At 57.9% G+C, this 24,288-nt stretch overlaps 8 protein-coding genes and 1 non-coding gene across 9 annotated transcripts; 3 read left to right on the top strand and 6 right to left on the bottom strand.

Moving 5' to 3' along the window:
* Positions 1–4,135: 4,135 nt before the first annotated feature.
* On the bottom strand, positions 4,136–7,381 carry PSEUBRA_004078 (Mitochondrial distribution and morphology protein 34; the record flags this gene model as incomplete). The annotated part of the gene is made up of 1 exon (XM_059465217.1): positions 4,136–7,381. The coding sequence occupies one exon, from the start codon at positions 7,379–7,381 to the stop codon at positions 4,136–4,138; it is 3,246 nt and encodes a 1,081-aa protein (XP_059320513.1).
* A 678-nt stretch (positions 7,382–8,059) lies between these two features.
* PSEUBRA_004077 (protein of unknown function DUF1977, DnaJ-like protein) lies at positions 8,060–9,316 on the top strand (the record flags this gene model as incomplete). The annotated part of the gene is made up of 1 exon (XM_016437668.1): positions 8,060–9,316. One exon carries the CDS (start codon positions 8,060–8,062, stop codon positions 9,314–9,316), a length of 1,257 nt encoding a protein of 418 aa, XP_016291187.1.
* A 473-nt stretch (positions 9,317–9,789) lies between these two features.
* Positions 9,790–10,311, top strand: PSEUBRA_004076 (Ubiquitin-conjugating enzyme, E2; the record flags this gene model as incomplete). The annotated part of the gene is made up of 1 exon (XM_016437670.1): positions 9,790–10,311. One exon carries the CDS (start codon positions 9,790–9,792, stop codon positions 10,309–10,311), a length of 522 nt encoding a protein of 173 aa, XP_016291186.1.
* Positions 10,312–10,949: 638 nt separating this feature from the next.
* PSEUBRA_004075 (Heat shock protein 70 family) lies at positions 10,950–13,257 on the bottom strand (the record flags this gene model as incomplete). Its single annotated transcript, XM_016437652.1, has 3 exons — positions 10,950–12,811; positions 12,963–13,035; positions 13,174–13,257. 3 exons carry the CDS (start codon positions 13,255–13,257, stop codon positions 10,950–10,952), a joined length of 2,019 nt encoding a protein of 672 aa, XP_016291185.1.
* Positions 13,258–14,134: 877 nt separating this feature from the next.
* Positions 14,135–14,282, bottom strand: PSEUBRA_006508. Its single transcript has 2 exons — positions 14,244–14,282; positions 14,135–14,170 (listed from the first exon to the last, which is right to left on the bottom strand). It is a non-coding gene; the product is annotated as a tRNA-Ile (tRNA).
* A 254-nt stretch (positions 14,283–14,536) lies between these two features.
* Positions 14,537–15,418, bottom strand: PSEUBRA_004074 (Protein import receptor MAS20-related; the record flags this gene model as incomplete). The annotated part of the gene is made up of 1 exon (XM_016437649.1): positions 14,537–15,418. The coding sequence occupies one exon, from the start codon at positions 15,416–15,418 to the stop codon at positions 14,537–14,539; it is 882 nt and encodes a 293-aa protein (XP_016291184.1).
* Positions 15,419–15,759: 341 nt separating this feature from the next.
* Positions 15,760–16,917, top strand: PSEUBRA_004073 (25S rRNA (adenine(2142)-N(1))-methyltransferase, Bmt2; the record flags this gene model as incomplete). The annotated part of the gene is made up of 1 exon (XM_016437660.1): positions 15,760–16,917. One exon carries the CDS (start codon positions 15,760–15,762, stop codon positions 16,915–16,917), a length of 1,158 nt encoding a protein of 385 aa, XP_016291183.1.
* Positions 16,918–17,052: 135 nt separating this feature from the next.
* Positions 17,053–19,026, bottom strand: PSEUBRA_004072 (Electron transfer flavoprotein-ubiquinone oxidoreductase; the record flags this gene model as incomplete). The annotated part of the gene is made up of 1 exon (XM_016437642.1): positions 17,053–19,026. The coding sequence occupies one exon, from the start codon at positions 19,024–19,026 to the stop codon at positions 17,053–17,055; it is 1,974 nt and encodes a 657-aa protein (XP_016291182.1).
* Positions 19,027–20,085: 1,059 nt separating this feature from the next.
* On the bottom strand, positions 20,086–20,982 carry PSEUBRA_004071 (Barwin; the record flags this gene model as incomplete). Its single annotated transcript, XM_016437648.1, has 1 exon — positions 20,086–20,982. The coding sequence occupies one exon, from the start codon at positions 20,980–20,982 to the stop codon at positions 20,086–20,088; it is 897 nt and encodes a 298-aa protein (XP_016291181.1).
* Between the last annotated feature and the right edge of the window lie 3,306 nt (positions 20,983–24,288).

Genomic DNA, 24,288 nt, shown 5'->3' with positions numbered 1-24,288 from the left:
GAAGTGTGAGATTTGAGCGAGTGGGAGAGATGGGAGGATAGGAGGTGCGCTCTTCATTTCTGCCGTGTGCCGGCCTGCCAGCCAGCCAGCCATGCAGCCAATCGGACAGCCCCGGATTACGCTGCAGCAGACCGCCGCAGCACAGTCGTGGCTTGGCAATGAAGTGCACCCCATCTCCGGAAAAAGACAATGCATCGTTCGGCTCGTCGGCCGACGCGGTAGAAGGAAACAAGGCGCAGTGGTGCGTCACAAAGGAGTGCAACTTACTCTATTGCTGAATTGGTAGTCAGTCGAATTCGATCAAGCTGGTCAACGAAAGGCAACTGTAGAATTGCTCGAACGTCGGGAATGAACGAAGGGGGAAAAGCTGCTCTCGACGGTCGAAAGGACGAGAATGCAGATAAGGGGGGCTGAGACGGCGCTTGTGCCCGTTAGTCGTGGAAGTGGACGAACGGTGGTGGTGGAGAGAGGGAAGGTGATCAAAGGTGAAGAAGATGGGGAACAGAGAAGCGGTGAGAGGGGGTCCAGGAGGGTATATATTCTGAGAAGGGGGAATGAGGGCGACGGCGGCGGTGATGCCCTCTCAGATTTGCAGAAAGCGGCGGGATCACAACACACTCTCGAGCCAGGCCAAAGGCGAAAAGGGCGCTCTCTGTTCTTCTCGTTGCCGTCGCCGTTCCAACGGCTGCAGACCTTCATCGTCTCTGCATGAAGACAAATGGGGGGCCCAACCACCCAAGACAGGGCAAAGGGGGGCGGCGGGCAAAGCAGAAACTCGACACCAATCCTGCCTCTGTCATCCACTTGAACTTGAACCGAACAAAAGCGACAGCCCCCTTTCCAGCCAAAGCGCACGCAAAACGCAAAAAGTCAACCCGGCTGACAGGCACGCACCCACCTTTCATCATCCTCGAGGGAGCGTGCATGCATGGGTGCGTATCTTGGCCAATCGGCAGTCCATCATTTGAGCCTTGGTGCCGAACAAACATCAAAGTTTGTCCCTGTTCTCTTTCTTTGCGTGGGGCTTCAAGGGTCGCAACTTGGCCCTGCCCGTGTCCTGTGCAAAACAGGAAGAAACTGACGGCATTCTAATCTCTCATGCAATCCAAGGCCAACACGGGTCCAGTGCCTTGAGCTGCATGAGAGAGATCGACGTTCAGCTGTCAGACATTTTTGCTTTGGTCTGTCGCTTGGCTTGGCGTGGCCTGTCCTCAATTCCGCCGCGTGCCTTTGGGGGCCGGTCCGCTTCGCCACTTTTGAATCGACGCAAGAATTCAATTTAGCCAGCTGTTCAGGGCGAAGAGATAAGAACAAGTTCGGTCCTTTTTCGCTTGCCTTTTGTGTCAGTTCCAGCTCGCTTCGGGCTAGCAACCGAGCAGGTCCGGGTTGCAAATTTTCGCGGCACGGCGTGGGGCGCTGGCTCTTGCGACCGAAGCTGGACAGAACACGTTCACTGTCTGACGCACTCTAAAAAGCTGGTAGCGAGGAGCACCATCACTGGATGACGAGCTGAGGCTCTCGACTAGCACAAACACAATACGATCTCGGCTGGCTCGACAGGAGGTCTGCTCGCCACCGATCACTGCTGCAGATGAAGACCCAATCAGAACAAGCAGACGCACGCATTGAGCTGCAGTGATCGACCGTCTCTTGTTTGCGGCACAAGGCACAAGCTCAGAGTTGACCTGTTCGGAGTTCAGGGGGAGCTGCAGGCAGCAGCAGGGGTGCAGCTGAGAAAGCCAAACGCCCTTCTCTGGCAGCCAGAAGCTGGCTCAAGCACAATCCACCCTGTCACACTCCCGTCGACTTGGCGCGACCCGACGCAAACCAGACGCAATCCAAAATGCAAGCCTCTCAGGGCCAGCCAGTTGATCGAATTGGCCGGCTCTTTCCATTTTCCTTCTCGACTTGGCACGCAAAGACCTCTTCGCCAAGCCAAGGCCCAAGCCCAAGCTAAGAGCACCTTCCCACCACTGGTGTTTGGCTCGGTTGCGGTTCATCTCGAACCGACCTTGTTCTGACCATTGCTGGCACTTCCTTGATACACAACTGCCGTGTCGACGTCAATGCTATCTCTTGTGGGATGCAGAGTGCAGTAAAAGGGGCTGACTGCCGCGGCGTCTCCTGTTGTTTTGCAAGAGGTTCATTCTCGGTCGCCGGTCAATCAAAACTTTTAACGGCCCGCTGGAGGGTCTCGCCCTGGGGTCAAAAAATTTGTCTTTGGCAGGCTGGCTGACCAGGGCGCGATTTGATTTTTCTCGCTCGACCGGAAGCAGTTTTGGCAAATTTGGCTTTGCGTGATTGGGCAAGTTTCGCAGATTAAGCAGATGGGTCAAGGGTTGCAGCTCGCACCACGCTCTGGCCCGCCGGAGAATTTCGAGCCAAGCAGAGCCTAGGGTCAACAGCTTCGCGTGGCTTTGACCTTGCGCTCCAGAGGTCCTACCAGCCAGCTCTCTCATGCGTTTAACCCTCCCAGCGAGCCGTTGCCGACCGCGGCATGGCGTACGTTGCAGTTTCAAACGCACCATTGACGCACTGGTTGGTTTCTCAAGGGTCGGGCCGCCCATTAAGCAACCTCGTGGTCGGAATTGAGAGCACCACCGAGGAAGGTGTCAGTCTCGACATCCGTCTTCTTGTCATCCAAGGCGCACAATACAATGCCAAGGCGTCAACTCGTCTTCAAAGGCATGCGTCTCTGCCGAAAGCGACAGCTGGACGTGCCGAGAATCACGCCAACACCGCGCAAACCCAGATGAGATCCCGCCATCCCATCTTGCCTTCCGTCCGAGCTCCAATTCAACCGAACAATGAGACCGCCATCTGCCGACCTGTCGCCTCCTGAGTGGTTCGGCTGTAGGGTGCCGTGCAATGTGTCAGGAGTGATCACGCGGGCTCGCACGTAGCGTTCCGGCAACCGACTGCTGCTAATCGATCAACCTGTCGTGGCGCAAGATCACGCTTGTTCCAGGTCGGATCGCGGAAAGATCCTTCCCCTTAACAACATTCCTCGCTGTTTCTTGGCTTTCCCAAACCCACACACCGTGTCTGGTTCGGACCCCACCAACAGCGCGGGGAAAGGCGCCATTTCGCGTTGCGCAAATTCGGATGCTGCTCGGTCACAAGGCTTACAATTCGCGGTACACTGAGTCGGGTTCTTGGCACGATGATTTGGAACCCACACCCACACGACCGTTGCTTCAATATGAAATGCCGGAGGGGTCACATCTCCGCTCTCCGGAAGTGCAACCCTGGACCCTCATCCAACTCGCTCGACGGGTCGGATTGCAAAGCGTAGCCTTGGCATGGGGGGCAAAGGGATCTCGGTGGGGTTTCGAGGTGCGCGATTTACGCCGAATCCAGCAATGAGGCAAAGTTTGCGATCCTCTTTCCCCACTCATCGTCGTCGTTGTGATGAAGGGGAGAATGCGGGGACCCGCTCATCGTGTGTGGTTGCACCGGTAACGTTCTCCTGGGACCCCACGATCTCAGGTACGACTCGTTTCGATGTCAGCTGCGGCGATCGTCCAACGGTCAACCTCTCTGAGCGAAACGGATGTCTCCAGGGGCTCGGTCAATAATGTCGCCGTTCGCTGCATTTTGTCGAAATGTGAGATTGGAGAGTACCAAATTTGGACACGATCAGCGAACGAAGCATGCCTGCCAAGGCGGCCTAGTGCGAAGGCCGCATGCCGTCGGACCGCTTCCTCGTTGGCATTGTGCGCGCCGCTCAGGACATCCCGAGGGCACGCAACAATGACGGCTGCAAGCTGCGTGACTAAGTTAGCGGCGGCGGCCTCAGCCGAGGGCCAAGAATTCTCACCCCTTGCACTAGCTCGACCTCGGCGGCCTCGCGAAGACTGTTCTCTTCGACTCGCTTCCGTTGCTGCACGTCGATCTAAGATCTCTACTTGAGGAGATAGCAGCGGCAATCATTTTCGTCAACTCAATGTGACAGCTGAGAGTAGCGCCCGCTGGGATCGCGCCAAGACGCATCCACACCGGCACGTTCCGGCTGACCACGGCCGCGTCAAGCTCCCCCGAGGCAGCCGAGAGCTTGCCACTGTGGCTTTCATTCGCACAGCATAACGCGTGACAGCAAAGCATAACATTGAGTGGGGGTATCTAAGATCTAAGTCTATTCACGAATGGCTTCCCAACGAAGCGCGCTCATCCGCGCGGCCTCGGAGGGCGGACCCATCGATCCTGGTCGGCTTCTCCTGCGCAGATCCTTGATGCCCGATCGATTACCTTTGGACGACGCATCCGAAGCTGAAGATGCGGGAGCGCGGAAAGGTTTGACGCCCGAGCCTGCATAGGGAGCAAAGCCGAGCTCGTCTGATGCGACGCTGTCGGAAGGTAACTCCTCGCGCTGGGATTGAGCCTTGGATGGAGACGCAGCGGCGTTGGCCGACGAGCTCGAGCCTCCCAGCTGGAAGGTGCGGCGTCGTCGCGCAGGCAAGGCGGTCGATGGACCAGGAGGAGCGGTGTGATGCGCCAGGACAGAGCCACCGTGACTGCTAGCGGGCTGTCTGGAGCTCGTCTTGCCATCACCATGCCTAGTCTTGTGCCGAGCCCCAGTCTGGGAGCTGCCACTCGTGGTGCCTGTTCCGCTCGCAGCGCTGCTTCCTACAGCACTGGCGCTGCCGGATGTCGTCTGCCAACCAGGCGTCACCGGCGCGCTTCGCACCGTGAAATGCTCCATGTTCCTCGTGAACGGGCTCAGGGTGTGGTTCGAGTTGACCAGGTCCAGAAAGTGAGCCGAGGCGTCGATGGACAAATGCGTCGGGGCGGCACCTGGACCTTGGGCACTCTTGCTCTGCCCAGCCTTTTGCGGACTGTTGCTCGCGCTGGTAAAGACTCCGCCCATGCTAGAGACATCTCGAGAGCTACCATGATGCAGGGCAGAGTCTCGGAACGGCGAGATGGAGAGCATGTCCTGCGCCGCACCTGGCGACGTCGACAAGGTGGCATCCCGACCCGGCGAAGCACGCAGGGGCGGAGTGTTTTGCCATGTCGACGATTCGCGAGGTGGAGACGTCGCGTAGGTGATGAATCCTGGTCGAGCGACAGCTGACGCCCGGTGTCGTGCCGGCGTGGCTGCCATTCCCGCTCCCTCTCCCGGCCTCTGAGCAGCAAAGCTAGAGCGCTCGCTTCCGCCGCCCATGGTCTGAGAGCGCCCATGGTTGGCGCTTTTGTTCTTGCGAAACTTGATGCCCGAATTGGACTGGGCATCTCCGAGTTCCATCGCGGTACCATTGCGAGCTGCAGCACCAGGACGGCTGTACGTGTCCCAGCCTTGCGACTGAGACGATGTGGGAGCGGTGCTCGTGGCACTGTGGTCCCAATGGAGGTCTTGACTCGAAAGGTCGCGATACGAAGATTCTCGACTGATCGAGGCGGGTCCTCGGCGTGCTGCACCTGCCCTCGGTTCTGAGCCAGACCCGGATGATGGTCCTGCGTCAGGCGTAGGCTGGCGCGACGCATCGCTGCTGTGCATTGACTCGGGCGGCAGGTCGATCAAGCTCTCCTCGCTGCTGTCGCGTGAAACGAACGCAGCATCGAGCTGTGGTGAGTCGTGCGCGCCTCGCACCGTGTTCGTGCGTGAGCTCTGTGCACCCATGGTGGCGCTGCCCCAGTCGGACCCGAATCGCGTCGCTCCAGTTCTTGTCGATGGAGTACCTCCGTATTGAGATGGCCGCGCAGTGTCCTCGTCGTCCCAGTCTACCTCGGGCGGCTGCACCTTGCTGGCGGTGTGATAGATTCTCGGCCTGGTAATCGTGCCTCCTCCTACGGCCGGAATGGTCTCGTAGATGACTTCTGGCTCTTCTCTCCTCCTGGAAGGGCCTGCGATGGATGACTTGTCGGACCTGCTCGAGGATGCCCTTCGAACGCTCGTCAGAGCACGCTTGCTGCGCTTTGTCGAGAGCTGGGGCTGGTCATCAAAGATGATCGAAGAAGCTCGATTGAGCTCGTGCGTGTCGGAGAAGGCAGCTGACGCTGGAGGGTAGCCGAACCGAGAATAGTCGAGGGAAGTATCCACCAGACTGGCTCTCTCTTGCTCGTCGAGATCCGAGACATCATCGCCAACATCGTCAGAAGTTGCTTCGAGATCCGAGTCGGTTGTCACATCGTCTTCAGGGCGGTCGTCTTCTGGCGAGCTCCCCGAAAGATCTTGCTCCTGCTCTTCCTGCAGAGCGTCTTCGTCAGATTGCCTGTCATAGTCGTCGAACATTGCAGTGCCGTCGAGATGGACGTCGGGCTTGTCTGCTGTGTTGCTCGCGCCCAAGTCAGGAGAACCCGTGAGATCCTTGAGACCGCCAAGACCTCGTTGCGCCAGGCGGCCCAGCCCCGAGAACCCGCTGTGGATGGGCAGGTCATCAGGACGCAGGCCGTACGTCGGGTCGTAGTTCTCGATATCGGGGAAGGCTGCATCGAAGGGCGACGCATGTGAGGCAGGAGTCTCGGCGTGCAGCAGAGCAGCTGAGGTGGATGCCGCTTTCGCAACGTGACCGGGTCGGCGCGTCGCGCGTGGCTTTTGAGGTGACCGGCTGGACGAACGTGTTGGCGACGTGGCCGATCCAGCCACGCTGCCAGCCGCTTTGCTGCTCAGTTTGCTTTTGGAACGCATTCGCCGCGGCGTGCCTTCCGGAGCGGTTTCGGTGATGGGCAGAGGTGCGCTGGTAGACCGAGTGAGCGAGGGCTCTTTCGACCGCGCAGACGACGTCTCTGCCTCGGCCTTCTGTTTGGCGTTATCCTTCTCCGACTTGACCTCGCCGCTGAGCCACTTTTGGCTCAGTCTGTGAATGATGCCGGGCAGGTCTTCGCGGAACATTTCGCGAAGCTGTCCCTCAATCTCTTGCTGCAGGTACTTTTGGATGACTGCGACGCTGTCAAAGGTGGAGCTCACCTCGACGCTCTCGAGCGGGTCATTCTTGAAGACGAGCGTGATGCCCTTTGCCTTGGATACGACGAGCACGACGATGGCTCGCAGCTTCACGGAGGAGAGTCGCAGGTGCATGGGTACGACAAGTGGTGCTGCGGCGAAGAGGATACCTCTAGAAGCATTGGAAGAAGGAAAGAGGCCGATGTCGGGTCGATTCGGTTTGGAGAGGGGGTTGGCCTGCACCTTGGTCTTGAGAACGAGATGCGCGTCGCCAGCATACGTGAGTCGGAAGATACCACGGAAGCGGTCGGTGCCTAGGTCGCCAATCTCGAGGATTTCGAGCTCGGGCGGGATGGTGCCCATGCCGAGCTCTTCGACCAGGATATCATCGGCGATGACTTTGGGTTTGGGACCACGATTGAGCGCGCTGTTGAGCATCTGTGCCGCGCTCGTGTGGAAGTCATCCGAGAAGGTGGGCCATTTGAAGTTGAACGACATGTTGCACTAGTAGTCTGGACTGAAGAGGTCCAGGGTATCGATGAGGAAGGAGTAGTGGTTGGGCCCAGACGGCGAAAGACTACGGGGAGGTGGTCGACATTGGATCTGAGAGGGATGGCGCCAGCGCTCACTGCCCTTCGATGCTGCTGGTGAGTCGCATCTGCTGTGTTTGCCTATGCCGGTCGTGATGGGTCGGATTGGTGCCGGCAATCGAGAGAAAACGTTTGCAAGTCGTTGCTAGTCGTTGAGATGGTGGAGGCATTGGGCTCCGGGAGCGAGTGCAACACCCACTTCGCTGTCGTTCGGAACCAAAACCTGAAACTCGAACCTTTTGGCTTGGTTAAGCGAGCCGAATTTTTACACTTGTTACATCGACTTTGTACTCGAGGCGAAATTCGGCCCGCGAGACACGTATTCGAGAAGGTTAGCGCTTGCAAGCGACCGCACAGATCCCAATCAACCTTCTCAAGAACAGCCTGACATCTTGACATCGGCACCTATCAAGCATCCTCGACCCACATTCGTCTAGCTCGTCGCAGAGTCACAGCTGTAGCCGTGTCACGCAACACGAACTCGCACCGCACCGCGACATCTCGTAACAGCGACACCGGCTCTTGCTGTATCTATCGAACCTTCACCCTCCGATCCTGTCGATCTCGCGCCGGCTTATTGAAAAAGATGGAGGCAGATGACGCACAGAAGGCCCTCCGGCTCGCGTTTAAGCACGACGCAAACGGAGACACTGCAGCAGCCATCAAGTGGACCAAGAAGAGCATCGCCATCTTCAAGACGCCATCGGCAGAAGCGCTGCTCGTGCGGCTCGAAAAGAGCGGTGCATCCGGCAACGGCGCCTCGACCTCTGCGTCTGCATCGACATCATCTACCACTGCTGGAGCATCTTCGTCGGCCGAAGGATTGCGGTCTCGCGCGAGCGCTCAGACAAATGGACGCTCAGAAACAACACACACGGCGCCGAAGCGAGCCTACACGCAAGCGCAAATGGAGGTCGTTACGAAAGTCAAGAAGGCTGGAGGAGACTTCTACGCAGTGCTCGGGGTGGAGAAGAGCGTCGACGAGAACGGTATCAAGAAGGCGTACAAGAAGCTGGCGCTCCAGCTGCATCCGGACAAGAATGGTGCTCCGGGTGCCGACGAGGCGTTCAAAACCGTATCGAAAGCGTTCAGCATTCTCACTGATGGAGACAAGCGAGCGGCGTACGACCGTTACGGTGGAGATCCTGACAATGCGCGGTCGGCAGCAGGAGCAGCGGCGGCCGGACACGGCAACCCGTTTGGTGGCATGAGAGGGACGCCATTCCGAGGCGGCGGATTCGGCGACGAGATCGACCCCAACGACCTGTTCAACATGTTCTTTGGCGGAGGCATGGGCATGGGCGGGACACAGTTTGGCGGCACAACATTCACGTTCGGCGGGCCAGGCATGCGCACCCATCAGTTCCGCCAGCAACGTCAAGGGCAACGACGTGCGCCTGAACCGCAAAACGCCAACATTCTGCTCCAGCTCCTCCCGCTTCTCGTGCTCGGTCTCTTCAGTCTGCTCGCTTACGCACCCTCGCTCTTCTCGACACCAGATCCCAACTTCACCTGGAACCCCTCGACGACGTACAGCACACAGCGCATGACGACCAAACACCACGTGCCGTACTACGTCAACGACAACCAGTTCAACAGCCACCCCTTTGTCACGGGCGAGAACAGCAAGCGCGACCTCGCCGGGTTCGAGAACCGCGTGGAGAACTCGTACAAGCAGGCCATGTATTCGAGCTGCGAACGTGCGAGAGAGTACCAAGAGAACAGGCTGCGTGCGACCAGAGGCTTCCTCGGCATCGGCGCGGATGAGGCGGCCGCTAAGAAGATCATGGAGGAGGTCTACGATAGCTGTGAGAAGCTCAAGCCGTTTGGCATTTACATTTGATTCGCTGTCATCGGAACAAGCTATATTCTCAGTCACTTTCATATCTTGTGTGCTCTACACGGGCTTGAGTTACTTGAACAGGCAGGCGATCGCTCCGAGTATGAGCGACGTCGGCGTAAGCTTGATTTTTGGCATGATGACGACCCGCATCTTTCTGCAAGGCCCAACCGCGGGTGTGTGTGAATTTCTCAAAATTGGCCGCGAGCTGAGCGGAGGCAAAAGGGCTGAGAGCTGCATCAGCAAGCACACGATCGGTGCAGCTGCTGCAGCACCCTTTTTTCCAGCTGCGGATTCAGACCAACACTTTCATCATCTCCACCTTCACCAGCGCCATCTCTACCATCTGCAACGTCCATTTCCCTGCTGCGTTCTCCGTCATTGCACCACACTGCGACCTGTCGTTTCTCGCACACACTCATTCAGCAACACATCTCGTGCATAGCCCGACTCTTTCACCCTAGCCGATTGCCGCCATGTCGACACCATCAAAGAAGCGTCTGATTCGGGACTTCAAGCGTCTATCCACGGATCCTCCGGGAGGGATCTCCGGTGCGCCCTGTGCGGACAATCTCATGGTCTGGAACGCCGTGATCTTCGGTCCCGCAGACACCCCTTTCGAGGATGGAACCTTCAAACTCGTCCTCACATTCGACGAGTCCTATCCGAACAAGCCGCCCACCGTCAAGTTTCTCTCCAAGATGTTCCACCCGAACGTCTATGCGAATGGCGAGCTGTGTCTGGACATCCTGCAGAATCGGTGGAGCCCGACGTACGATGTGGCTGCGATTTTGACGAGCATTCAGAGTCTGCTGCACGATCCGAATCCCAACAGTCCGGCGAATGCCGAAGCGGCGAGCTTGTATAGGGAGAACATGAAGGAGTATGTGAGGAGGGTCAAGGCGACCGTGGAAGCGAGCTGGTTGGATGACGGGGAGGGGATGGAGGGTATCGCTGAGGAAGAGGAGGAGGCACCAAGAGCATCTGCAACTGCATGAGCCGCTGTTCACCGCGGAACTCACGTCGACCATCGATCGTAACACGACGCTCTCACTCAAGTCAAAGGCGCTCGATCAGCATCTCTCCATCGCTTCACCACCTCAGTCTCGCATTTCAGCTTGTCTCTTCAACTCTTTCGCCAAAGCCACTCTTCTTACGTCGTCCATGTACATCACTTTCCCGTCTCTTATGCACTTTCCACCGCAATTCAGTTCCCTTTCCCAGATCGGCTGTTCTCGTCTCGTGCAGTGGAGCTGCACAGCTGTGAAGTCTAACCACCCTCGATGCAACATTACGACGGTCCAAAGTCTCCGAGTGCTGAGTTCAGAGCCTCGCGCATCACGCTTTCGCACTTCGATCAGTCACACTCCCTATCCGTTCACAGTTTCGTTCACCATTCTCGATATTCATAGCCTCTATCACAGCCAGACACACAAACCGAGAGCAGAAGTTACACGAGTCAAGAATGAGATTCATAAGTGGTGGTGGTGGGGTGTATGCGTACGAAATGCTGCGACACACTAGACATTTTGGATGTTCTGTCGCCCTTCTGAAAGGACGACGCTGTTGTTACAAGACGGGTCGAAGGGACGATATGCAGGGGGAACACGAGGCAACGAGGAGCGAAAAAAAAACCTTAGTTCTTCTTCTCGCCCTCGCCCTCAGGCTTGGCCTCTGCGTTGTCGGCAGCGCCGGACTGGGCGCCCTTCTTCTCGTAGACAAGCTTGAACAGCTGGAGCGAGGCCTGCTGGGTAGCGTCGATCTTCTCGCGGATGGTCTGGGCCTCGATGCCCGAGTCACCGTTGAGACCCTTGGAAGCGAGCTCCTCGGTCTCCTTGATAAGCACGTTGAGCTTCTCCTTCTCCTCGGTGGGGAGCTGCTCGCTGAACTCCTGCATCGCCTTGGTGGTCTCGCTGCAGACCGAGTGGGCACGGTTGGCCTCCTCAATGACCGCCTTGCGCGCCTTGTCCGCCTCGGCGTACTGCTCGGCATCGGCCACCATCTTCTCGATCTCGTTGTCGCTCAGACCCGAACCGGCCGAGATGGTCATCGACTGGTCCTTGTTGGTGGCCTTGTCGAGGGCCGAAACGTGCATGATTCCGTCGGCGTCAATGTCGAAGGTGACCTCGACCTGGGGAACACCCTTGGGCGCAGGGGGGATGCCGGTGAGCTGGAAGTTGCCGAGCAGCTTGTTGTCACGGACGAGCTCACGCTCACCCTGGTAGACCTGGATGTCGACGGCAGTCTGGCCGTCAGCAGCAGTGGAGAAGACCTGCGACTTCTTGGTGGGGATGGTGGTGTTACGGTTGATGAGACGGGTGAAGACACCGCCGAGCGTCTGGATACCGAGCGAGAGAGGGGTGACATCGAGCAGGAGAACGTCGGTAACCTGACCGGACAGAACACCACCCTGGATGGAAGCACCAATGGCAACGGCCTCGTCGGGGTTGACACCCTTGCTTGGGTCGCGCTTGAAGATGTTCTTGACGACCTCGAGAACCTTGGGCATTCGGGACATACCACCGACCATGATAACCTCCTGGATGTCTGAGGGCTTGCAGCCGGCGTCGCTGAGCGCCTTCTTGCATGGCTCGACGGTGCGGTCGACGAGCTTGCCAACGAGCGACTCGAGCTGCGATCGGGTCATCTTAGAGTTGATGTGCTTGGGTCCCGAAGCGTCAGCGGTGATGTAGGGCAAGCTGATGTCGGTCTGCTGGGTGGAAGACAGCTCGATCTTGGCCTTCTCGGCAGCCTCACGGATACGCTGGATAGCCATGCGGTCCTGGGACAGGTCAAGGCCAGACTCCTTCTTGAACTCGTTGACGAGGTGCTCGACGAGGACAATATCGAAGTCCTCGCCACCGAGGTGAGTGTCACCGTTGGTCGACTTGACCTCAAAGACACCCTTCTGCATCTCGAGAATCGAAACATCGAAGGTACCTCCTCCCAAGTCGAAGACGGCAATGATCGACGAGTCGTCACGGTCGAGACCGTAGGCAAGGGCAGCGGCGGTGGGCTCGTTGATGACACGGAGAACGTCAAGACCAGCGATGGCACCGGCGTCCTTGGTGGCCTGACGCTGCGAGTCGTTGAAGTAGGCGGGGACAGTGATGACGGCGTGCTTGACGGGCTTGCCGAGGTAGCCGGAGGCAGTGTCCTTCATCTTGCCGACGACAAAGGCACCAATCTGCGAGGGCGAGTACTTCTGGCCTCGTGCCTCGAGCCACGCATCGCCGTTGGAGTGGGGGACAATCTTGAAGGGAACGTTGTTCAAGTCCTTCTGAACCTCCTTGTCCTGGAACTTGCGTCCGATAAGACGCTTTGTGGCGAACAGGGTGGCTTCAGGGTTGACGACGGCCTGACGCTTGGCGGGAAGGCCAACGAGACGCTCGCCGTCCTTGGTGAAAGCAACAACGGAGGGGGTAGTGCGGCCACCTTCCGAGTTCTCGATAACACGGGCCTGCTGGCCCTCCATGACGGAGACACATGAGTTGGTGGCTGTGGAGACGATCCGAAAGAAGAGGTGGAGAGATGTCAGTCAATGTGTTCCGCAGCTTGGCGCGCTACTTGTCTTCAGCTAACTGAGCTATGCTCTTGCCGCATGGGCAGAGAGCTTCAGACCGAGCGCAGAGAAGGGTCGGATACTTACTTCCCAGGTCGATACCGATGACGGGACCAGAGACCTTGCCGGAGTTGAAACGAGCGCCGATGGGTGCGAGGCGCTGAAAGTTCGAAGTAGAGGGGCGGGAAGGAGAAGGAAAAGAAGGCGTCAGTCACACGATCCCGCCATGGAGATGTGTCGGCAATGCCTCTGCTGTGGTCTCTTGGACTGCAGCGAAGATGCTAGTGATGATACTTACGGCAACACCAGGGGCGGCGGATCGGAGAGGCTGGTTCAGGAGCCTTGTCGCCGGGGCGGCGGCGCGAAGACCACGAGTCAACATGGCTGTGATGTGTGCGTGATGGATGAGAATGGACCGAAAGGAAGACTGGATGAAAAGTGCAAGCGGTTCCGAATCAGCGCAAGGGTATAGAGTGGAACTCTGATGATGATGGTGAAAGGTGGAAGAAGATGACGAATGGCGAGGAAGAAAAATTGGAGGGTGGAGTTGGATTTGGTCGGTGGCACAGGCTCTCGACTGCGCAGCCAAAGAAGAACCTTGGAAGAAAGCAGTGGAATTGATCGGGTGAGCACTCAGCTGCGCGAAAATTGATTCGCTCAAGAAGAATTGAGAAAGAACCGGAATGGCCCTCGCTCAGAAGTCTGACCAAAGCCAAGCTCCGCTGACCTGCTGGATTTCGGCAGCAGCAGGGCGCTCTCTGACTTTTTGACTCAGCTCAGCAGTCAAGTCCTGCCCCACCCCGATCCGCCCGCTGACAGCCGCTCCAAGTCTTCAATCATCTCTGATCATGACTTCCTCTGTCTGTCTGATGTACTCGCTCAGGCAAGAATGCTCGTGCTCAAGCATGCTCTTCAATGCAAGTAGGACCAAGGCTTGGAGCCTCGGCTTGAGCGGTCGAGATGGGCCGGTCACGAGCGCAACATGACGCCGTGCTGTGCTAAGCCATTTCTTGCCTTTTCCATGCCTGAATTTCCACACTGAATTCCAATTTCTTCCTTCACCTTCCGAGGAAAAATGAAATGGCTCAGCGCCCATTTTTCATTTCGCGACCCTGCATCACCCGATCCAGCCAACCATCATCTCGAAAACCCTTTTCCGACCATATCTCTTCCATTTCTCGATCAATCTTGCTCGAAACTCGACGAGGAGATAGCTCTCGCCTATCCGCGTTCGTACGAGGCAAAAAACCCCAAAAATATGCTCCGGGTGGGACTCGAACCCACGATCTCGCGGTTAAATTTTTGTTAAAGAAAAGACTCCTTTTCTGCGATTCTGAATGTATGATCTCGAGCGGCGAAACTGAGAAGCATAAGCCACATGCCTTAATCCAACTTGGCCACCGGAGCTAACATTTTCGGGCGAGAAAAGGTAGTTGCGTACATATACCTTCAAGTGTATTGTGAAGATCTTGCGATCAAAGCACCAGTGCTAGGGGCGCTCCGTTATCGAGGGATCACAGTCGAGTGACGCAATGGTGTAACGGAAAGAAGTGTACATCGAGAACGAGTGAGGATCGAGATGGTACATGGAGAGATGATGGCGATGAAAGTGCGGACGGGAAGGACCGCTTTTGGACAGCAAACTCGCAAGGTGACCGGTTTTAGTCAGACTTGTCTGCTTCAGCCTTCTTGGGGCTGCTGGGCCCGCCAAAGACGGGCGCGGGGCTCCAATCCGAGCTGAACTTTTGCTTGGAGGGTGATGCGACGGCTTCGGTGGTGACACTGGCCGAAGTGTCGATGGGGGTCACCTTGGGCTCTTCGGGCTTGACCGCAGTTTCGGTGGAGGGAGCTTCGTTGAGGCTGGTAGCGGAGAGGGTATCCCATTCCTGGCTCGAGGTGGTGCCGCTGTCGGTACCGTGGTGGTTGCTCGCCGGTGCTGCTGACTGGGTCACCTCTGGCTCCTTGTCCTCCTCCTTGTCCTCATCATCCTCCTCCTTAGCAGCGGCGCTCTCGGTCGGCGCATCGTCATCGACCTCATCCAAGGAAGCCGCCGACATGCCCTCTCCACCCTCCACACCGCCCCCGCTGGCAATGTCCTTGCTGACAATCTTCATGATCGTATCGAACACCTCCTTGGGTACAGCCTTCTGGTAGATCATGATCAGCTCCACGGGCTGCGGGTACACCTTCATCGCCCGGAAGAACGAGGCGGCGGCATCGAGGTACTTGTCGTTGCCCATGGCCACCAGCTGCTCGCCCTGCGAGACGTACTTGAGGAAGTACTGCTCGCGCTCCTCGACGCCCGCAGGGAAGGCACCCGGTGCGCGCGCCTCGGCGAGCACCTCCGCGATGAACTCGTCTTCCTGCTGCGCCCGTTTGGCGGCCTGCTTTTTGTCCACCTTGGACGACTTTTTGCTCTGCTTGGCCAGCTTCTTGCGGAAGGCAGGGTCGTTGCGACGACGGTGGTCAAAGTAGACAGCATACCCGATGCCAGCGACGCCGAGCACCGAGAGCGAGGTGAGAACGATCTGCGAGGTCTTCATTGTGTGTGTCCGTTCCGTCTGCGTCCGATGACAATGTGAGGAAAGGTCGTGTGTGAAGATGGCGGGAGTGACGAAGGTGTGACGAGGGGATTTCGACAGCTCCACTTTGACCAAGAAGCGGCAGAGCAACCGATGTTGCATGCGCACGAGAAGATCGAGAGCCCTTTTCAAGTGGAGCTGCTGCCATTCAAATTTCTTCTTGAATTTTGAAAATTGTGCAGCGAGCGAGCGGTGAGCAAGTTCAAGCTTGGACCCTGTCCTCGACCTCGACGAGACACACATCAGCTTGCAAGAGCTCACCGTCCTCCCCACCCACCACATCCTTGCACTCACAAGCCAACATGTCACGAACAAAGAAGAGCAAGCCAGGCGCACAACAGCGAGCAGCCAAAGCAGCGGCTGCTGCCACCGAGGCTTCAGCGCCTGCTGATGCAGCCGCTCCTGCTCCTGCTGCCGACGCCGCACCTGCCTCTGCCCCCGCCGAGTCCTCCACCACCGCCGAAGCAGCCTCGGGCAAGAAAGGCAAGCTCATCCGACCCCGTGGCAAGCGTGGTGGCATCAAGCATCACAAAAAAGGCCCATCCTCCAAATCCTCTTCCGTCCAGCAATCCGCCGTCAAAGAGTCTCGCAAGACCAAAGAGCCCAAACCTAAAACCGCTTCTCAAGACCAGATCGACTCGTCCGCCGCACCCATCCCGCCCGCCGAACACGCTTCGAAGATCGCCAAGTTCCACACGCTGCTGAAGCAGCTCGAGCAAGCCAAAACTTCGGAAGAAAAGGATGTCATCCAGGAAGGGCTTGATTCGCTGGGAGGTCTTGCACAGTATCAAGCGTGGTCCCTCACCGGATCGGCGAAGGCGGGTCAGACGCCGACGAGCAAATGGTGCATCGAAGCGTTGAACAGCGTCTACGAGCACAGTCGCGATCTGCCCAAGTTCCGCATTCTCGATGTGGGCGCCATCACAGGAACCGCATACACCAAGTACCGTTGGATCGACGCCACGTCCATCGACCTCCACCCCCAGGGAGAACACGTGGAGAAGTACAGCTTCTTCGACTACCCTTTGCCTACCAAAGAGGAGGACAGGTTCAACATGGTTGCCTTGAGTCTGGTTGTCAACTTCGTAGGAGACGTGAGGAAGAGGGGGGAGATGCTGAGACACGTCCACAAGTATCTGAAGGAGGACGCGGAAGGGTTCTGCTTCTTGGTCCTCCCCCTCAGCTGTCTGACCAACTCGAGGTACATGAACCAGTCCCACCTGCGCAGCATCCTCGACTCACTCGGATTCGAGGTGCTCAAACAGTCCGATTCGGCACGCCTCTCGAGGTGGCTGCTCAAGCGCAAGCCATTGGACGAAAGAAGGGCAGCAAAGAAGGACGAACACGCCACCGACGAGTGGGACGGAACCGTCTTCAAGAAACGGGATATCAACCCGGGGCAGGATCGCAACAACTTTGCTATCGTCGTCGACCCCGTCCCCGACTCCAAGACCGAGTGAAGCCAAGACTGTCATCACCGTCCTCACTTGTCCTTGGCGTTCATCCTCGTTCTCATGTACTTTTATCTCATCCACACTCAAACCACGCCTGATTCATGTCCAAATCCTGATTCTCTATTGCGCATGCTGGAAAGCTTAGGTGAGCGAGTACTTGGGTCCGCCTCCGCCCTCGGGCACGTCCCATCGAATGGACTGATCGGGGGTCTTGATGGAACACGTGTAGCAGTGGATGCAGTTCTGGCTGTTGATCACCAGCTTCTTGCCCAAAGCGTCTTCCTGAGCCGGGCTATCCGCTTCGACATACTCATACACGCCAGCGGGGCAGCATCGACCGAGGGGACCTTCGAAGGTGCCGACATTGCGCTCGACGTGGCCCTTGTAGTCGCCGTCCTTGACGACGAGGTGGACGGGTTGGTCTTCGGCGTGGTTGGTTCCAGTCCTCGAAACCGAGGTGAGGATGTCGAACGAGAGCTTTCCGTCCGGCTTGGGGTACTCGATGGGTTCGCACTGAGCAGCTGGTTTGGTCTGCGCGTGATCCTCACCAGGGTGGTGGAATGTCCACGGCACTCGGCCTTTGAGGATCATCGAGTCGAGTCCCGAATAGGCCAGTCCGCCCCAGAACCCGAGCGGGCCGTGGAACGACGGTCGCAAGTTTCGCACCTCGTACAGCTCCTTCATGACGTACGTGTCATCGAGTCTCTTTCGGTAGTCGACCAGGTCGATGCTCTCCTCCGATCCGGACTCGGTTCGCTTGGCCAGCGCCTCGACCACCGCTTCGGCAGCTACCATGCCGGACTTCATCGCATTGTGCGTACCCTTGATCTTGGGCACGTTCAAGAAGCCCGCAGCGCAACCGACCAGCGCTCCACCGGGGAAGTTGAGCTTCGGGATCGACTGATAGCCGCCCTCATTCAGCGTCCTAGCACCATACGCAAGGCACTCGCCTCCTTCAAGCAGATCCTTGAAGAATGGATGGTGCTTCATCCGCTGGAACTCGCGGAACGGGCTCAGGTACGGATTCTGATAATCCAACCCAACGACCAGACCCAACGAAACCATGTTGTCCTCCATATGGTACGTCCAGCTTCCACCGTAGGTCGCTGTGTCCAGCGGCCACCCCATCGTATGCGTCACCAACCCGGCCTGGTGCTTCTCCGGCTTGACGCGCCAGACCTCCTTGACACCCAGACCGTACGTCTGCGCATCGGCACCCACCGCATCGCGCAGCCCAAGCTGACGGATCATCTTCTGCGTCATACTCCCGTGCGCGCCTTCCGCAAACAGCGTGATAGGCGCATGGAACTCCATTCCCGCCTCGAACGAGTCCTTTGGCTTGCGCGACTTGTCCAGTCCAATTTCGTTGGTGATGACGCCCTTGATGCCGATGGGCTTTCCGCTGGCATCTGTGTCCCACAGAGGCTGTGCAGCCGCAAAACCGGGATAGATCTCGACACCGGCGGCCTCAGCCTGCTCGCCCAGCCACGCCACAACACGGGAGAGCGAAACAATGTAGTTGCCCTTGTTGCTCATCTGTGGCGGGTGGGGCATGGGGAACGAGCCGGTGGGCGTGAGGAAACGCATCTGGTCCTCCAACGCCTCCTGGTTGAGCGGCGCACCGAGCTCCTTCCAATCGGGCAGCAGTTCGTCGAGCGCATTGGTCTGGATGACAGCGCCGGAGAGAATGTGGTTGCCCACCTCGGGGCCCTTTTCGAGCACGACGACGCGAATCTCCTCACCCCGCTTCTCAGCGAGCTGCTTGATCTTGATGGCAGCCGAAAGACCGGCTGGGCCGCCACCGACGATGATGACGTCGACCTCGTCCGAGACGCGCTCGACGGTGGTGAGGTCGAACGGCTCGCCGTCGCCCTCCTCGATGGGCGTAGCTTGGCGGGCGGCGGAGGTGATGGAGAGGGCGCGAGCCAGAGACGAGCCAGCGACGGTGTTCGCACGGCTAGGAACGAAGCTGCGGGTAGCCAGGGTGGAGAGCGAGGCGGCCGAGGATCTGGAGGTGCTGGCGCGGAGCGATCGACCGGTCTGTGCGACGGCGCTGGTGCGCAGAGCGCCAGCCAGACGCGCCGGCGAGGCGTGTGTTGCGCGAGCAGCGAACATCGTGTTGATGGCGGATCTGTGAGGCAATGCGAAGAGCCAGCTGCGAGGTGGTGTCTCCAATCTCTTCGGGAGGCAGCAAGAGGAGTTAATCCAGTAGTTGCTACTGAGAAAAGGTCGGTGGCCACTCGAAGATTACTGCGAGACACGTGTTCCGACTGCAATGATGATGGTGAGAAGCTGAGTCGACGTGTTGGTGATGACAAATGAAGGACGACGAACCGGTGGTGACCAACAGAGCGAGCGTGTTGGGCGGCGGAGAACGGAATTGGCTAAAGTCTGCGGGGGAGGGCAAACAGGTTCGAGAGCGACCGGTCTTCAATCGCAGAGACCTTCCGGAAAGGGGAGGCGCTTTCAACAGCAAGAGAGACCCTTTGCTCGAGGTGCCAGCAGGCCAGTCTCTCGTCTGAGCAAATCCTCACTCTCTTGCGCGCTTGCCGCTGCTGCGGTTTTCAGAGCCAATCAGGGTCGACTCGTCGGTCAGCCGAGCCAGCTTGCCGATCTCACAACCGAGCTCGTAAATCGCTTGCCGATCTGACATGACGAAATTTTGATTTGCGCTCTGCAGGCTTTGGCGCTATTCAACGTTCAGGGTTTCCTGGCGAAGCTCGTCGTCGTCACCATCAGAGACCACACCATATCTCACAAAGTTGCATCGCGATCACACAAATCAAACAGAGAGGATAGAGCTGGATAGGCTGAACGCCATATTTTTCCATTACTGACAAAGAGAGGAGCAAGAGCTGGCTAGCAGCTTTGATCTATGGGTGAACAAGCTCGTGTACACGAATGGTCCCCCTTGGCGCTTTCGGGTGCCCTATCGTGAAAAGATGGGGCCCGCGTAAAGCGAAAGGGAGAAGACATCGGCGAGCTATGTATGTGTGTGTGTGGTAGAGAGAGTAGGTAAAGGTACAAGTACTGAAAGCCCATTATGCGCGGAACTGATAGAAACCAAAAAGGAAAGGGGGAAGGGCATAGGAGAGCGTCGATGATCGACATCGTGCCTACGACTATGCGTCTATGTCTATGAGAGAGGAAGGGTTGACGAGGCTAGGGAAGCATTTACATGCCCTGGCCGTCGATGAAGCCCCAGGTGATCGACTCGATGGCCTCGGGAGCGGCGTAGTTGTTCGCCAGGCGCTTGTAAGCCTCACCGAGAGCGATCTGGCCATCACCCTCGTAGAAGTTGACAACCTGGACCGAGAGCTCCTTGCCGTTCTGGTTGTTCTTGACCTGGACCCACTTGCCGCAAGCGCTCATGAGCTTGTCAGCGGGGAGGAGGGCAGAGGCCGAGATGGCGATGGGGAGCGAAGCGGCGTCCTGGACGAATCCACAGGCGTTGTTGACGTTGGCCCACCAGTCGGGGGTCGAGACGACGGTCTTGGCGTTGGTGGAGGCGGACGAGGGCTGGGGAGCGTACGAGGTGGTGACGGTGGGGGCGGCAGCGGCGGACCACGAAACCGACGAGGGGGTGGGGGTGTACGAGGGCTCGAAGGTCTTGGTGTAGGTGGCAGCGGGGGTGTAGGTCGAGGTGGGCTGCTCCTGCTGCTGCTTCTGCTGCTGCTGGTTGCTCTGCTGGGCAGACGAGCCAGAGCCGAAGGTCCAGCTGATGGGGAAGACACCAGCGTCCATGTTGCCGTTGTTCAGGGCAGAGAAGAGGCCGGTCGACATGTCGAGCGAGCCCCACGAGCAACCAGGGCAAAGGTCAGCAACCTGGGCGGTCTGGGTGTTGCCGTTCTGGTTGTTGGTGATGGTGACGGTCTGACCACAGTGGGATCCACCGGCCCACTCGGGAGCGTTCATGGCAACGATGAAGTCGGAGCCAGAGTTGGTCCAACCACAAGCACCGAGACCGGCAGCGTAGTAGGTGGCCTGGCCGCCGCTGCCACGCTTGGTGAGGGGAGCAGCGGAAGCGCCGGCGACGGCGAGAGCGATAGCGAGAACGTTGGAAGCGATCATTGTGAAGGTGTAAAGGGGGAGGTGTGGGTGATTAAGGAGGATAGACTGGGTTGGTGAGAGACTTGTTCAGAGGGGAGAAAAGGACCGGTCGGGATGGTGCCCGTTTATATGGATCCTAGAGGGGTGGGTAGGGTCGGCGGTGGTTTCTGCTGTAGATGGGTGCCGTCGAGGGTGAGAAGAAGTGCGATGTTCCTAGCATTTGCCGAGGCGAGAGGCGGCATGGGAGGCGAGGTGCTGCGGTCTCATGGCGAAGAGGCATGAGTTTGCGGCGAACAAAGGATGGCGAAAGAGGCGGATCGACAGTGTCGAGGGGCGAATAGAACGCCTGTCGATCCAAAGAAATGCCCGTGAAGACTGGTCATTTGGCCGAAGGTGGCAAACGAGCAGAGGTAGAGACTGAACCGACATGCTTTCGTCGGCAACCATGCACAGAAGAAGAAAGGGGCCCTTGACCGAGCTAGGGGCCGATGTCCAATTCAGGGGCCCTGCAGTGGGCAGAGGGAGCGAGCGGAGAGGAGAAGGCCGAAGGGAGCTTTGAAAGGCAAGACTGGGATCAAAATTTTTACAAGCTGGGCAAGGTGAACCCTGGAAAGAGACGACGACGAGAAAGAGGGGAGTGACAGGAAGGGGGGCACAATGGCGACGAGCAGCTGCTTGCGGCTGCTGAGGGGAGTGAAACCGAGATTTGGGACGGCGGACGTGTGACAGCTGCGCGGGGTGACGAGGAGAGAAGTTACAGCTTGCAGGCACCCTAAAATTTGTGTGACTGCAGCGTGGGTTGGGTCGGTCGGCGAGGACCGATGCAGTGGTGTCAGAGAGGGTGGGAGAGACCGCCAGCTCGCCGTTTGCGGCAGCAGGCACGAGGGACGATCTGCAGCTGGGAAGCCAGGATCGCGCCCAGCTGCCTTGAACCTTGTTTCTCAATTGCTGATCTGCAGCCGGCAGAAAATAGCTGCCAAGGCCGTTTGTCCCTGCGGCGGCGGCGGCTCAGCAGCAGCACTAGCAGGCAGCAGTCGAGGCAAGGTCAGTCGAGGCGATCCTCGGTAGCGACCAACAGAGAGCGGCGGCCAGCAGCTTTCAAAAAAGGGGCACACCTTTCAGAAGAAAAATGCCACGAGGGCAAGCGAGTGAAACCTGCTCGATAAAAAGAGGGGACAGCTGGCCAAAGTGGTGCTTCCCGGTCAAGTCTCACACAGACGCTAGCACGCAAGGCAAAGTGGAATTTTCTCATGAATTTGATCGAAATTCCTGAAATTTGCGACTTTTTTCGGTCTTCCGTTTGGGCCTGGCCGCGTTCCAGCTGAGCAGTGTGCCTGTGCCAAAGCGAGAGACCAACAATCAAAAATGCAAACTCGCTTCGAGTCGATAAAAGATCGCTGGCAGGGCAGCTGGGCTCGCGATCGAGGGCGGGAGTCGAAAGAAGATCGCCCCCTGCTGTTCGCTTAGCACGCGGACTGGCGATCCCTGCGAGGCTTCCTTTGGGTGGGAGAGTTGAAACGAGGCTCCTGTGAATGTGAATGCTTCCTTTCATGCTATGCGATCGATCGTGGATCTGGCAACTCCGAGAAATAGGAGTCGCATCGGCTTGCCCCTTCTGGGATGGATGGATGGATGGATGACACAAGAGCGCAGAACCCTGATGATCGTGAGATCGACGGACCTTGGTGAGCGAGATTTAGAGTGGGCAGATTCGACTTGACTGGACTGCGGCTGCTGAAAAGGTCAAAAGGAGGGTGCTGTCAAGAAGGCAGGACAGACACAGCAATGTCTCGGTTGAGCTTCGGCCGCTTTGCCTGGCACCCGCTTTCAATCCCACAGTCACGAGAGGTGGCACAGCTTTCAGCAAGACCTGCACACTCAAAGCCGGTCCGTGAAGCGGTTCTCATCTCGGACAGAGGCCAAGCCGAGCGCTGTCACCATGGCGGTAAAGTTTTCATTTGGACAGCTCGGCCGGCTGGGCGAAGCTGGATAGGGCCTGAATTCAGATGGGATTCGAGAAGCTCTGCTCTGTCAGATAACGGTTTCCAGGGACAGGGGACGGGTTAAGGGGAAATGGGGGATACAATAGCCGCCTTGCCAGGTTGACCGAATGGGAAGAGTTCGAAGGACACAAGCCGGGTTGCAGACGGCGATGTGAGAATCTGTGAGAGAGTCCGAGCTGCAGAGGGCCAAATCTTGGGTTGAACCGACGAAGACTGTACGCCGAGAGAAGCCGCTGTCTCGCAGCTTTGCTTGCTGCTCAAAGTTTCGTCTGTTCAAGCCTACGCAGGAGCGAGCTGCGTGACCGTTGCGAAAGATGCATCCCTCCTTGGTGGCTTGCAGCTTCGTTGGTGGTCACCGCCATCCCTGGCCGATTCGGTGTTTCCGTCGCGCCTGACAAGCTCCCATCAGCCCCTGAAGTTGACCCGACAGCTGCGTGATGGCCTCATCCTCCTGCAGATGGTCTCGCTCAGCCGTGCAACCCTGAAATAAGCTCTCGACCTTGGCATCGATTGAACGTCTACGCCTGCTCAGGGGTGGGTGCATGGCTGACAATGTTTCTTTCGAACCGCTACCGTGCTTAAGCGAGGAGGCTTCCGATCGATGCCGTGAACATGCTGTGCCTGCAGGTTCAGCCGTTTTTCACCTCGGAAGAACCACGAGCGAGCAATCTTTGAATTGTTCGGCCGGCAGGCTATTAGCAGCAGCCGAAGCGGCCGCGATGGCGCGAGATTAGATTGTTCCCACACTCGAGACGCCGGCGAACCCGAGCGTAAAGCACAGCATTCTTCGATCGAGGGCAGTGCTTTCGGCATTCTCCGTCGAGCTTACCCCGCAAGCTGAACTCCTATCTTGTCGTCACTATTACACAAGGTGGGTCTAGGGTTGCGTTGGCAAGTCCGATGGCATCTCACAAGGCCGATCGCATGCTCTTGCAATTTGAAAATGCTCTTGCGGCCATCAACGAGCACCTCTGTCGTCGCTCGGTCGATACGGTTGATCTTTACACATGATTCGTCCTGCTGTAACGTCAAATGTCGCCTTGATCGCTGTTCAGGCCGCAGCAAGTCGCTCGCACCTCGTTCAAGGTTTCGAGGGAAGCATTTCGTGGCTGCTGCTTCTGGCTTCATGCGGCGACTTCCAAAGTCGGGCGCGGTGCCAAAGCCGAGGATCATCTTTTCGGAGTTTCAACTTCTCCTTTCAAGCAAACAATGCGGCTGGCCGTGTGCCTTGCAGTCCAAAATCGGCAACAAAGTCCCACGAGGGAAGATCCGGCATCCAAGCGAGCAAGGATTTTCGAGGGACCATCGCTTAGCAGCACCTGCA

This window comes from Kalmanozyma brasiliensis, assembly GCF_000497045.1.
Source record: "Kalmanozyma brasiliensis GHG001 unplaced genomic scaffold PSEUBRA_SCAF3, whole genome shotgun sequence".
Classification (NCBI taxonomy): Eukaryota; Fungi; Basidiomycota; class Ustilaginomycetes; order Ustilaginales; genus Kalmanozyma; species Kalmanozyma brasiliensis.
This window is presented reverse-complemented; position numbering and strand designations above follow the sequence as displayed.